The sequence below is a fragment of the Rhinopithecus bieti genome, unplaced genomic scaffold, assembly GCF_001698545.2.
Source record: "Rhinopithecus bieti isolate Rb0 unplaced genomic scaffold, ASM169854v2 scaffold_15136, whole genome shotgun sequence".
Classification (NCBI taxonomy): Eukaryota; Metazoa; Chordata; class Mammalia; order Primates; family Cercopithecidae; genus Rhinopithecus; species Rhinopithecus bieti.
The window spans coordinates 1,365,900-1,379,200 of NW_016808217.1; the positions used below are offsets into that span (position 1 = coordinate 1,365,900).

A 13,301-nucleotide genomic window follows, 5' to 3' on the forward strand; every position below is an offset into this window, starting at 1 on the left:
AGAAAGAAAAGAGAAAGAAAGAAAGAGAGAGAGAGAAAGAAAGAAAGAAAGAAGAGAGAGAGGGAGAAAAGAAAGAAGGAAGGAAGGAAGGAAGGAAGGAAGGAAGGAAGGAAGGAAGGAAGGAAGGGAGAGAGGTTGTCCCAGATGAGATCTGCAATTGAGGAAAAAGCTTGTCCCAGATGAGATCTGCAGTTGCGATATTACAAGGTGAGACAGGTAAAGTTTCACTTTCTTCCTCTGAGACTAGAAAAGAGTCTTTACAGGAACTCTGAAGGGGCAATGTCAGTGGGATGGGGGGAACCAAGATGAAGGGTCCAAGCCTAGAGAAACCATGTAGAGCAGAGCCATGCTGAATCAGTCTTCATAGATCTGCCTGTCTTCCATCCCAGCAAACAGAGTCCAATGTCAGAACCAGAGGGTTCCCTGAAAACTTGATTAGCACCTGCAGCCTGTGCCATTTCTATACTTCTGAACAATGCACTTTGCCTATGCTGGGGAGCTACAGTGCACATTTTCTCCTTGGCATCTGACCTCATTCGCAACCAGCATGTTGCCCTCTGATAATTAGCAAAAGTGGTGCCCATGTGTGCCTGCAAGGTTCTGCTCAATCACATTCCGACTAATCTTGCACAGACAATCTTCTTTTAATGGCCCGAGTCCCTGAGTAATTAAAGGGTGGAAGGAAGAGCCTCACAGGCTGTGCTCGGTTGATACCAAATGGAACAAGCCCCAGATCTTCCCCTGTCACCAGTGAGATAAACGCTCAAATAGATACAAGAGCAGGGAGCAGGAAAAGTATATAGGAAGTGACTGGTTCTTCTAGGTCTTCCTGGGCAGGAGCAAGTGGGAAGAAGAAGGCCAGGGAAGGCTTAAGAAAAGAGGTAACATTTGAACTGAGCATGGGTGCTGGGTCGATGACAATGAGTTATGGGTGTCTCCACAGAACTCAGAGGGTCCAATCCAGGAAGAAGCTATTTCCTGGGAAAGAGGAGCATGTGAAGAAGCATCACTATGAACCTGAAGCCCAGTGGGGATCCAGCAGACACGAATCCTTCTGGAGAAAATGTTGTATGGCTTTGTTCAGAGCATAACGATTACCCCATACACCTGCATATCCTGCCATCAACAAACAGTGATTGATACACCCTGCACTAGGATCTGGGATGGGTGAGGGGCTATGCAGCAGTAGAAGGCTCCAGTTTATGTATTGAGTATCTAATATATGTCAGGCACTGTGCTCAGCATTTATATTTGTGTCAGAATTAGACCATTTCATCCCACAATGTGGTATATTAATCCCCAATTAACAGATGAAAAGACTGAGGCTCAAGTTCCTACAACTAGTTAAATGGTAGAAATGAGATTGGGACCCATGTTTATATTCTACCTTGATTTCCAGCTTGAGCAGCTTAGAGTTTTGTTGGGTAATTAAGGAATACATGCTTGAAAAAGCAAATAATAACACAAGAGGGTGCCTTTCTACTGTCCTCCACAGGTACTTGTGCTTATGAAGCAGCCTCATTGTCTGGGGTGATACCCGAGGTTCATTGTCTCATGCTCAAGGAAATCAAGGATAAAGACACACAAGGAGTGAGGTTAAGAACAGAGGTTTAACAGGCAAAACAAAGAGAAGAGCTTCCTCCTGCAGAGAGAGGGGTCCTAAACAAGTTTCTGCTTCCACGGTGAAATGCAGGGGGTTTTATAGATGAGCTGGTTAGGGGTAGGTGTGCCATTTGCAGAGATCATGGATTTTTGGCTGTCCTCACCCTAATTTTTTACTATGCAGAGGGATTCTCTGCCTGACAGGTGCTGTGTTGCTTGTTTCTTTACTGTACACGTGATAACAAAGTAAAGGGAAGATGGAGCCTCCATATTGGACATGCCTGGCACCCAGGTAGCCCTTTTCTATAGGCACAGCTGCCGGCACTCACCCGTGTAAGCGTCCAGCTTGCTTATCTATGTTTGCAGCTCAATTTTTCAGGCTGCTCTTTGTTAGAAAAAAATAATTTTGGGGGCTGCTTTTGTTCAAAGGGAAACCTTGCCAAGGACTCTTTGACCCTTACTACCTGCCTAAATAATTTCTTTCTATCTCCTGTAACACTTATATCTATCTGAAAGTCCCATGGGTCCCACCACCAACTTGGATCCTAAGCCTGTCCACTTCTCTAAATTTCCACTGTCATCTACCCCAAGGCACCCCGGCTCTCACCTTGATGAAGCACTGGGGTTGAGACTGAGTACAAGTAAAGTCTTGACAGACAGAAGTGGGGTCCCCGCAGTCAGGTTTTTTACAGTCAGGGTGTAGTAGGCAGAGGTCCATGAGCTGTCTCCTGACATCTGCTCATCCTTCTGCTCTAATAGATTCTCTGGTTGGCAGCCGGGTAAATAGATGCCCAGAATAAAGACTACATTTCCCAGCCAACTTTTCAGCTGCATGTGGTCTTGTGGCTGGGTTTGGACCAATGGGATTTGAGTGAAAGTGACAAGGGCAACTTTTGGCTCTAGCCCTTAAAGGAAAAGGGTCTGACTACCCTCCCCGTATACCCCCTCACCCCCATCCCTTTCACTGGCAGGAATGAGGACATTGAGGTGAGCTCTTTCAGACCTTATAAATAAGGTGACACACGGGGAATGGCAAAATGAAAGTTTCATGTGAGAGAGAAATAAACTTGTTTTGTCTTTTGGAGTTTTTCTTATATGTGTATCCTAATAAATATAAGGGAAGAAAAATATTGAACAAATCGTCACTCAAGTATACTAAGTACAAATTATAATAAATGCAATGAAGGAAACACGCATAGAGTTTTCCTGAGAATATAGCAGGGGAGGACTGGTTTCTAATTATCAGTCAAGGAAGGCTTCTCTGAGGAAGGGACATTTAAGCTGGGGTTTATTGGATGAGTAGAATTTAGTCAGATGAAATAGGCCAGGAAACAGTGTCTGTGAAGATTCTAAGGCCATAGAATTTGGTCACTGGTGGGACCCCAAGAAGGTCCCTATGAGCAGAGCTCCACAGCAAATTTTTAATCAGTTTTCAATTTCACAAGAGTCTCCCCGACTGATGGGTGCTTCAGCCCGGGCCCCCCAGAACCTAGACTTGAGACAGCAAAGCTTATTTCAGATACGTTGGAGGGATGAGTCAGGTACCTCTAGATGGATCTGGAGGACAGAGGCAAAACCAGAGAAGCTGAATCTGTAGTGGAGTCCCAGGATCAAGTGTGGGCCTGGGAAAGACGGGAAAGCAGGGGGCTGGAACCAAAGAGACCCAGGAGTGGATCAGGAGGTACAGAGCCAGGCGGGTGTGGAAGCTGCAGCTGGGAGGTTTCAGACATAACCAGGCTGGTTATCTGGGGCTACTTTTTACTGGGGTCTTGGTGTGTGCAAGTGGCTCGCAGTTTCCTTGCCATCTCTGATGTGTGTCAGGCACAGTGGCAAATGCTCTCCATGCAGAATCTTGCCTCATCCTCACACACTGAGTTTATGCAGTGGGTGTAATCTCCATTTTACAAATGAAGACACTGAGACTCAGAGAGGGCCAGAGAGTTGTCCAGAGTCACCGAGTGGGTGAAACCGGGCTGAAGGGGTGGAGCTTGCGGGTGGGGAGGGTTTGTGTGACCCCCTAATCCCTGACCCAAGGCCACGTGGGGAAACACAGCACATTCAACCTTTCCAGGGGACCGCGTGGGTGGGGATTGCATGCTTTTGGCCTGGTGGTGTCTCTTGCCCTCACACCACAACAATTATCAACACAGATGGACTTCTGTGACCAAATGTCATCCCTATCACCAAGTGAGCAATCAATTTGGCAGCAGAAACCAGCCAGGTATCCTCTGATTCAATTCTGACACTATTTACCTAGAGATGGCATCAGATCCCACAAGATGAGGGCTCAGTCTCCAAGAATGCCCCTGCCCCCTCGTTCAGACACCAGCCGTAATTCCCAGCTTCTGCAGCTGCTGACTGACTGGCTTCAAGTTGGGGTTCCTGCATCCCCTCTTTGGGTTTGATTATTTGCTAGAGCGGCTCACAGAACTCAGTAAAACACTTACGTTTACCAGTTTACTATAAAGGACATCACAACGGATGCAGATGAAGAGATGTGTAGGGCTGAAGCGGTGTTGTTGTCTGGGGTGATAGCTGAGCTTCACTGCCTCACGCCAAGGGAATCAAGGACGTGGACACACAGGAGTGAGTTTACGAGTGGAAGTTTAATAGAGAGAAAGAGAAAAGCTCTTTCCCCTGCAGAGAGAAAGAGGCTCCCATGTGGATCTTCTGGCTTTGTGGTGAAATGCACAGGGTTTTACAGATAAGCTTAAGGAGGCGGTGTCTGATTTATGTAGGGCCCAAAAGATTGGTCAGACCAGGTGCGCCGTTTACATGAAGAAGTTGGCCACCCCACCCTAATCTTTATTATGGCTATGGGCTCTCTACCTGGTCAACACAAAGTTGTCTGTTCCTTACTGTACATGTGGTTGACAAAGAAAAGGGAAGATGAAGCCTCCATGTTGAACATGCCTGGCCACCAGGTGGCCTTTTCTTACTGGCACAGCTGCTGGCATTTACGCGTGCAAGCTTCTAGCTTGCTTTTCTATGTCTGCAGCTTGATTTTTCAGGCTGCTTTTTGTTAGAAAAGAAATGATTTAGGGCCTGCTTTTGTTAAAAGGAAGCCTTACCAAGGGCTCTATTACCCTCACTAACTGCCTAAATAATTTATTTTTAGCTCCTGTATCAAAGCGAGGTGTGAGGGAAGGAGCTCGGAGCTGCCATGGCCTCCCAGGGAGCCACCCTCCAGGAGCCTCCATGTTCCTCTTGGATTTCTAAGGAGGCTTCATTACATAGGCATGATTGATTAAACCATTAGCCATTGGTGGTCAACTTGACTTTCAGCCCTGCCTGCTCCGAGGAGATAGGGGGGTGCGGCTGAGAGCCCAACCCTCTAATCATGCCTTGGTCTTTCCCTAAAGCTATCAGTCAACACTAGCATACAAAAAGACAGTACTTTGGAGATTCCAAGGATTTTAGGAGTTGTATGCCAGGAAAGGGGACCAAATAATATTTCACAGAATCACACCTGGCAACAAAAGATGGCCCATCCACAGCACTGTTCAGTTTCATTGGCCAATGATTTAAAAAACTCTTAGAAGTACCAAAATTGTTAGAAATACCAAAATTGTTAGAAATAAATAATCAGTGCCATGAAGAATAGTCAGCACGGAGACAAAATATTTCTCAGCAAGGCAATCTTTACTTTCCGCAAAAAGGGTGCTCAGTCACGGAACAATGGTGAGAGCACACCTGAACAAAGGAAAAGCAGACATATTTATGCCTTATGAATCTGGGTCATCCTTACTGCTCTATCCTGCATCCATTGGCTGGAGCGGGACCTCACAGTCTTAAACTGATATCTGATTTGCTAATAGTCTAAAACTTTCCTAAATAGGTAAGTGTAGGGAAGAACAAAGGATAGGAAGTTGCTTACAAAAGGTTTAAGGAAGCAATAACATTTCCAAATAAGGAAGGGGCATAAGCTATGAGCTGGAATGTGCCTGTGAGCATGTCCAACAGTTACACAGGATAGGGCTTAACAAAGAGTTATTAGCACAAAGCAAGGAGGCTTGGAGAAAGTTAGTCTTCATTATTTTTAACACTTATGATTTATTATTTAACAAGAAGGGAAACTTTGAAGAGGAAACTTTTCACTTTCTATAATTCCCTCCTCTTTTACTTTATAGTTTTCCTCTTCAAACTTGCTTAACATGTCTTGGCTTAGTTGTTTTGATTAACTCCTGGATGTATGGGTACAACATAACCTAAGAGAAGGAGTAGATTTATAGTTGTTAAAAAGGTAAGAATTGAGGCCACATTTTTTTTTTTCTTTTTTCTTTTTCTGGTTGATGAAATGCCAGAGTAAAAGGGACAGCCAATTGAACTAGAGCATAAGTACTGCCCTAATTATCTGGCAGAGTGTCCAGTAAAGGTTCTCCATAATACCACCTTACATCAACTCAGGGATGAATAAGGGCAGACTGATGGGTCAGCTCTTGGAAGTGCTTGACTTCATCCTGTTAAGTCTCCAAGGAATGCCAAATTTTTCCCCTTGTCATTGGGGACATGAGGTAAAATTGGTCTTGGAAGATGGAGGCTGGATGGTCCTCGGGGGCTGACCTGCAGGGTGTTGAACTTCAGGGGAAATAGCAGAGAAAAAGCTTGGCACAATTCGTTATTCCAGGTGGTGGAGTCTTGGAAAAGAGCTACCATGTACTCCATGTCCACTTGATCTGAGGACCATCCTAGTGGAAAGAGGACAACCTGGGCCTCTGGCCTACCGTGCGCACAAGCATAACAGTTGCCTTTGTTTAAAGTGAGAATGGAATATTTAATCCATGCTAACCAGGCATTTACATCTTTATACCCTGTTTCAATGGCTATGGTTTGCCTTAGGTCTCCTATTTCTATTACTGAGACTTTTTGTAATTTGGCTTGAGGCAAGGCATAGTTTGATTTCATGGGTTTGGGAAAGGGACAGTTGTAGGAGGTGGAGGAGAGAGAACGAAGTGCATCTTAAAGAAGCCTATAGGATCCTTTCCAGTGTCCTCTGCTCCTAAACCATAGAAACACTCTAAAGTGGGGTTAGAGTTGCTAGTGGTAGGAATAGTAATGGATGAAAACACTGGGTAAGGAAAAGAAAGGAAAAGATGGATAGACTAAGCTTTTCTTAGCTTTAATTTGGTAGGGCTTGATCCAGGAACAAGGGCCCATGATTCTGATGATAATGGCGTTTGCTTGACTCAGGTGTGATGTGTCCATCCCTTTCCCATTGTACAAACAGCAGTCTCAGTGGTTAGCAGCACAAGGTAGGGTCCTTCCCAGGCTGGCTTGAGTTTCCCTTCTTTCCACCCTTTGATGAGAACGTGATCCTCAGGCTAGTGCTGGTTTACCGGAAATTCTAGGGGTGGTACCTGTGCTAAAAGATTTTTAGTTTTGAGGGAAAGGAAAGTGGAAGATAAATCAAGTATATAATTTCTGAGGAACTGATCTTTTGTTTTAAATGTGGGGACATCAGCAGTGGACTTTATAGTCCTTAGTGCCTTCTTTCCTTACACATCTTGCACATAAACTGTTCAATAATTTTACATTCAGGAGGCCTAATTACTTTTAAATTATACAACATTTCTTGCATAAATTCCCTTTTACAACTTCTATCACAGACAATTCTTCGACATGCCTCAATTTTCTGACTTGTCGTAAACATCCCTTTCTTTTAACAACCAGTTAATTTATTTTAGGACAAGAATTTACCATATAACATTCTTTTTACATAAATTCTCTGCTTTTTTTTTTTTTCCAAAGATGATAATTATTCTTTAGAAAAGTGAACTGCCTTCATGTCTGTGGACTAGACTGCCTAAGGCCACAAAATTAGAAGTTAACGTGTTACACTGTTAACTTTTAGCAAACGTTACTTTTGTTGAAAACCTTGTAAGTCTTTTTCGCAACGGGTTTGCCGCCACAACAGAGGTGTCGTGAAAACTACCCCTAAAAGCCAAAATGGGAAAGGAAAAGACTCATATCAACATTGTCGTCATTGGACACGTAGATTCGGGCAAGTCCACCACTACTGGCCATCTGATCTACAAATGCGGTGGCATCGACAAAAGAACCATTGAAAAATTTGAGAAGGAGGCTGCTGAGATGGGAAAGGGCTCCTTCAAGTATGCCTGGGTCTTGGATAAACTGAAAGCTGAGCGGGAACGTGGTATCACCATTGATATCTCCTTGTGGAAATTTGAGACCAGCAAGTATTATGTGACTATCATTGACGCCCCAGGACACAGAGACTTCATCAAAAACATGATTACAGGGACATCTCAGGCTGACTGTGCTGTCCTAATTGTTGCTGCTGGTGTTGGTGAATTTGAAGCTGGTATCTCCAAGAATGGGCAGACCCGAGAGCATGCTCTTCTGGCTTACACACTGGGTGTGAAACAACTAATTGTTGGTGTTAACAAAATGGATTCCACTGAGCCACCCTACAGCCAGAAGAGATACGAGGAAATTGTTAAGGAAGTCAGCACTTACATTAAGAAAATTGGCTACAACCCCGACACAGTAGCATTTGTGCCAATTTCTGGTTGGAATGGTGACAACATGCTGGAGCCAAGTGCTAACATGCCTTGGTTCAAGGGATGGAAGGTCACCCGTAAGGATGGCAATGCCAGTGGAACCACGCTGCTTGAGGCTCTGGACTGCATCCTACCACCAACTCGTCCAACTGACAAGCCCTTGCGCCTGCCTCTCCAGGATGTCTACAAAATTGGTGGTATTGGTACTGTTCCTGTTGGCCGAGTGGAGACTGGTGTTCTCAAACCCGGTATGGTGGTCACCTTTGCTCCAGTCAACGTAACGACTGAAGTAAAATCTGTCGAAATGCACCATGAAGCTTTGAGTGAAGCTCTTCCTGGGGACAACGTGGGCTTTAATGTCAAGAATGTGTCTGTCAAGGATGTTCGTCGTGGCAACGTTGCTGGTGACAGCAAAAACGACCCACCAATGGAAGCAGCTGGCTTCACTGCTCAGGTGATTATCCTGAACCATCCAGGCCAAATAAGTGCTGGCTATGCCCCTGTGTTGGATTGCCACACGGCTCACATTGCATGCAAGTTTGCTGAGCTGAAGGAAAAGATTGATCGCCGTTCTGGTAAAAAACTGGAAGATGGCCCTAAATTCTTGAAGTCTGGTGATGCTGCCATTGTTGATATGGTTCCTGGCAAGCCTATGTGTGTTGAGAGCTTCTCAGACTATCCACCTTTGGGTCGCTTTGCTGTTCGTGATATGAGGCAGACAGTTGCGGTGGGTGTCATCAAAGCAGTGGACAAGAAGGCTGCTGGAGCTGGCAAGGTCACCAAGTCTGCCCAGAAAGCTCAGAAGGCTAAATGAATATTATCCCTAATACCTGCCACCCCACTCTTAATCAGTGGTGGAAGAACGGTCTCAGAACTGTTTGTTTCAATTGGCCATTTAAGTTTAGTAGTAAAAGACTGGTTAATGATAACAATGCATCGTAAAACCTTCAGAAGGAAAGGAGAATGTTTTGTGGACCACTTTGGTTTTCTTTTTTGCGTGTGGCAGTTTTAAGTTATTAGTTTTTAAAATCAGTACTTTTTAATGGAAACAACTTGACCAAAAATTTGTCACAGAATTTTGAGACCCATTAAAAAAGTTTANAGTTTAATGAGAAAAAATAAAATTAAAAAAAAAAACCTTGTAAGTTTGGGATTTTGATGATTCTTTGCTATTAATAAGACCTCATTCAGTCCAAGTCAACTTAGAATTGATATAGATGACTCCTTCCTGATTCTGTAAGTACTTTAAGGCTTGGCTGAAAGTAAACAGCTTACACATTTGAGCAGACCAATTATTAGGCAATTTTCCTAACTCTACTTCTACAAGAGTCCCTATCACTTACTAAATACCCATTGTAGCTTTTTCCCTCAGTCACCCCGGAGGAACCATCTATTGTCCTGTCCTGAAGGGAGTTCCTTCTAGATCTGGACCTTTTAGAGTAAGATTTAGATCCCCTGCTAGGTTAAGGGAATTATCAGTGGTTAATGTTAAGTCATCTTTTTCTAACAGAATAGCCTCATACTTTAAGATTCTTGAGTCAGTAAACTACCTTTCTGCTGGTTTTTTTTTTTTTTTTTTTTTTTTTTTTTTTTTTTTTTTTTTTTTGACTTAGGGTAGTTTTGAGCTGGTGAGGTGTGCTCACAATGAGGTTTCCTTTAAAAGTTATTTTTCTACTTTATTCTGTTAGCAAAGCAGTTGCCACTACAGATTGAATACATTTGGGCCATCCGCGGGTTACTGGGTTAAGGATTTTTTTTATTAGGAAGGCTACGTATTGTCAGCTGCCTCAGTGCTTTCTGACTACGCCCTTGTTTACACCGACAACAAGGTGGAATGGTTGCTCAAGGAGGGTAAAGCTAGGACGGGGCAGTTACTAATAGATGTTTTAAACTTTCCACCTGCTGGATTTCTGGTAATTGCCAGATGAGGGGGTTTGGCCTGTCTCGTGTAAGGTTTTTGTATAAGGGTTTTGTTTTTAGGGCATAAGAGTCTACCCTCCAACTAATCCTAAAATTTTCTAAGTTCTTGTTTAGTCTCCGGCAGAGGCAAGAATTGAGCTTTCAATCCATTCAAGCTCAATTTTCCATTTACCTTTGCTAATTAAATGACTTGTTCAAATATTTGACTAAATAAATTTGGAGACTCTGTAAACCCTTGGGCTAAGACTATCGGTATTACTACTTTCGGTTGGAGTGAGGGTCTTCTCACTCGCAAATAGGTCCTGGCTGTCCTCTGCTAACGGACAAGCCCAAAAGGCATCTTTTAAATCTATTACCGTAACAACAGGGTGGGTAGTTTGGACAATCCGATTAATAGCTCTAAGGTCTTGCACTAACTGGTGTGACTCATCTGGCTTCTTTACAGGCAGTATTGGAGTGTTAAAGGGTCACGGAGAAAACCTTCAATTATCAATTACAGGTTTAAAATTTACCCTGGCTTTTAAAGGAATAGGGTACACTGTTTTCTCTTTACTACTTCTGTCTCTCTCTCTCTCTCTCGCTTTCTCTCTCTCTCTGACTTCCTCTCCCAGTTTCTCTTTCCTCTCTGCTGGTCTTTCCCTTGCCTCTGCTAGCCACTTATGCTGCTGTTCTCCCCTGTCCTTCCTCTTCCCCTCGGGGAGGGACCAGCAGGAGTGGAGCTTAGCCTCTTTCTTCCCCCGAGAAGAAGGGAAAAGGGGACTTCTGAATATTTTTCTCACTACCGCAGGTTTGTGTGAGGTTCTGAGAGACAGGACTAGCTGAATTTCCTAGACCGACTAAGAATTCCTAAGCTTAGCTGGGGAAGGTGACTGCACCCACCTTTAAAACATGGGGCTTGTAACTCAGCTCACACCTGACCAATCAGGTAGTAAAGAGAGCTCACTAAAATACCAATTAGGTTAAAAGCAGGAGGTAAAGAAATAGTCAATCATCTATCACCTGAGAGCACAGGGGGAGGGACAGTGATTGGGATATAAATGCAGGCATTCGAGCCAGCAGTGGCAAACTATTTTGGTTCTCCTCCAGTTGAATGGGAGCTCTGTTTTCACTCTATTAAATCTTGCAACTGCACACTCTTCTGGTCCATGTTTGTTCCAGCTCGAGCTCAGCTTTTGCTTGCTGTCCACCACTGTTAAATGCTGCCGTGGCAGACCCGCCATAGACTTCACCCCTCCGGATCTGGCAGGGTTTCTGCTGTGTTTCTGACTGGTGAGGTGCCCATTGCCGCTCCCGTTCGGGCTAAAGGCTTGCCATTGTTCCTGCACGGCTAAGTGCCCAGGTTCATCCTAATCGAGCTGAACACTAGTCGCTGGTTTCCATGGTTCTCTTCCATGACCCATGGCTTCTAATAGAGCTATAACACTCACCACATGGCCCAAGGTTCTGTTCCTTGGAATCTGTGAGGCCACGAACCCCAGGTCAGAGAACAAAAGGCTTGCCACCATCTTGGGAGCTCTGAGAACAAAGACCCATAACATTTGGTGGCAACTGTATGGGGATTCTCCAAAGTGGTGAGTAATATTGAACCACTTTTGCTTGCTATTCTGTCCTATCCTTCCTTAGAATTGGAGAAAAATAGGCTGGGCACGGTGGCTCACACCTGTAATCCCAGCACTTTGGGAGGCCGAGGCGGGCAGATCATGAGGTCAGGAGATCGAGACCATCCTGGCTAACACAGTGAAACCCCATCTCTACTAAAACATACAAAAAAATTAGCCGGGTGTGGTGGCACATGCCTGTAATCCCAGCTACTTGGGGGGCTGAGGCAACAGAATCACTTGAACCCGGGAGGTGGAGCTTGCAGTGAGCTGAGATCGCACCTCCAGCCTGGGCAGCAGAGGGAGACTCCATCTCAAAAGAAAAAAAAAAAAAATTGGAGGAAAATACCAGGCACCTGTTGGCCAATTAAAAATGATTAGCATGGCCACCAGACTTAACATTCAGGTGTGAAGCTTCCTGGGAAAAAGACTTTCTAATAACCCCAGCCCTTCTGGGTTGGGAGCATTGGTCTGCCTGGAACCAGCTTCTGCTTTCACAATTTCCTGGGGGAAGCCAAGGGCCGACTAGAGGCAGAAAGCTGTCGTCCCGAACTCCCGGCATTGGCCGGTTGAAATCATGGTATACCTGGAAATCTCTACTCAACAGTCGCCCATGCGTGCACCCCTATCTCTCCTTCTGACCCATACCTGCTGGTCCTGACCACGACTTTCTTGAAAGTGTAGCCCCAAAATTCTCCTGACCTCTGAATCTACTTCTTCCAATCCCTGCCTCCTAGATACTAATGCTTCAGACTTTCACTTCCTCGCCCAAGTATTAGAGCAAGTTGTATTTCCAAAGGGATCTAGGGAAGCTCTACACTGTGTCCTTAGGCATCTATGCTATGAACCCAGGGAGTCTTGTCCCTGGTACCCCTGGTAACCCTCCCAATTTAGGTATATAGCTCTCAACATGGGCAGTTATGTGGGACTCATTCCCCATCACCCTTGCCAGGGCCCCAAGTTCTATTAGGAGCCATGGTCCCAAGTTTGTAAATGGCTAGGAGGATTGCTCTCCCATTGTGTAAGATGCTCTCCTCCCCCAATTTCTACCCAGCTTACCCCTCTGCAATACAATCTCCAAGACTTGGCTCCTTGGCCAGGACCTTAGAACTGATAACCCAGTATTTTAACAACTAGAACTAGGTCTATGACAACATCAGGATGAAAGTGAATTGAGTAAAGGGAGGCGCATATTCCTATAGTGGCAAATGGGGGCAATGAGTGAACGTCCTCCTGCTGTGTTCCCAAAATCCATCTACAAAAAGAGAGAGAGTAAAGAGAGAGAGAAAAAAGGGAAAAAGGGAAAAGAGAGAGAGAGAAGGGAAATAGAGAAGAGAGAGAGAGAGAGACAGAGAAGGAGTCAAAGTCAAAGAGAGAAAGAGAAGTAGCAAAGAAAAAACAGTGTACCCTATTCCTTTAAAAGCAAGGTAAATTTAGAACCTATAATCATTGAAGGTCTTCTCCGTGACCCTATAACACTCCAATACCAACGTGTCAGTGGAAACAAGGGCATAGCCCAAAAGCACTGAGACCACTGACAACCCATAGCCTTCCTATCAAAAATCCTTAACCCAGTAGGCCACGGATGGCCCAAATGCATTCAATCTGTAGCAGCAACTGCTTTGCTAGTAGAAGCAAGCAGAAAAACAACTTTTAGAGA

The 13,301-nt window shown here is 44.6% G+C and overlaps 1 protein-coding gene and 1 long non-coding RNA gene across 2 annotated transcripts; both read left to right on the forward strand.

The window, feature by feature from the left end:
- Positions 1-57: 57 nt before the first annotated feature.
- On the forward strand, positions 58-2,156 carry LOC108538072 (uncharacterized). The gene is made up of 2 exons (XR_001887992.1): positions 58-207; positions 944-2,156. It is a non-coding gene; the product is annotated as an uncharacterized LOC108538072 (long non-coding RNA).
- A 5,330-nt stretch (positions 2,157-7,486) lies between these two features.
- On the forward strand, positions 7,487-9,224 carry LOC108538073 (elongation factor 1-alpha 1). Its single transcript, XM_017885920.1, has one exon. It carries the CDS (start codon positions 7,549-7,551, stop codon positions 8,935-8,937), a length of 1,389 nt encoding a protein of 462 aa, XP_017741409.1. The 5' UTR covers positions 7,487-7,548; the 3' UTR covers positions 8,938-9,224.
- The last annotated feature ends 4,077 nt before the right edge of the window (positions 9,225-13,301 follow it).

Bases quoted from the DNA above. Each gene is read 5' to 3' on its own strand.
- LOC108538073 (XM_017885920.1), top strand. From the start codon at position 7,549: ATGGGAAAGGAAAAGACTCATATCAACATTGTCGTCATTGGACACGTA.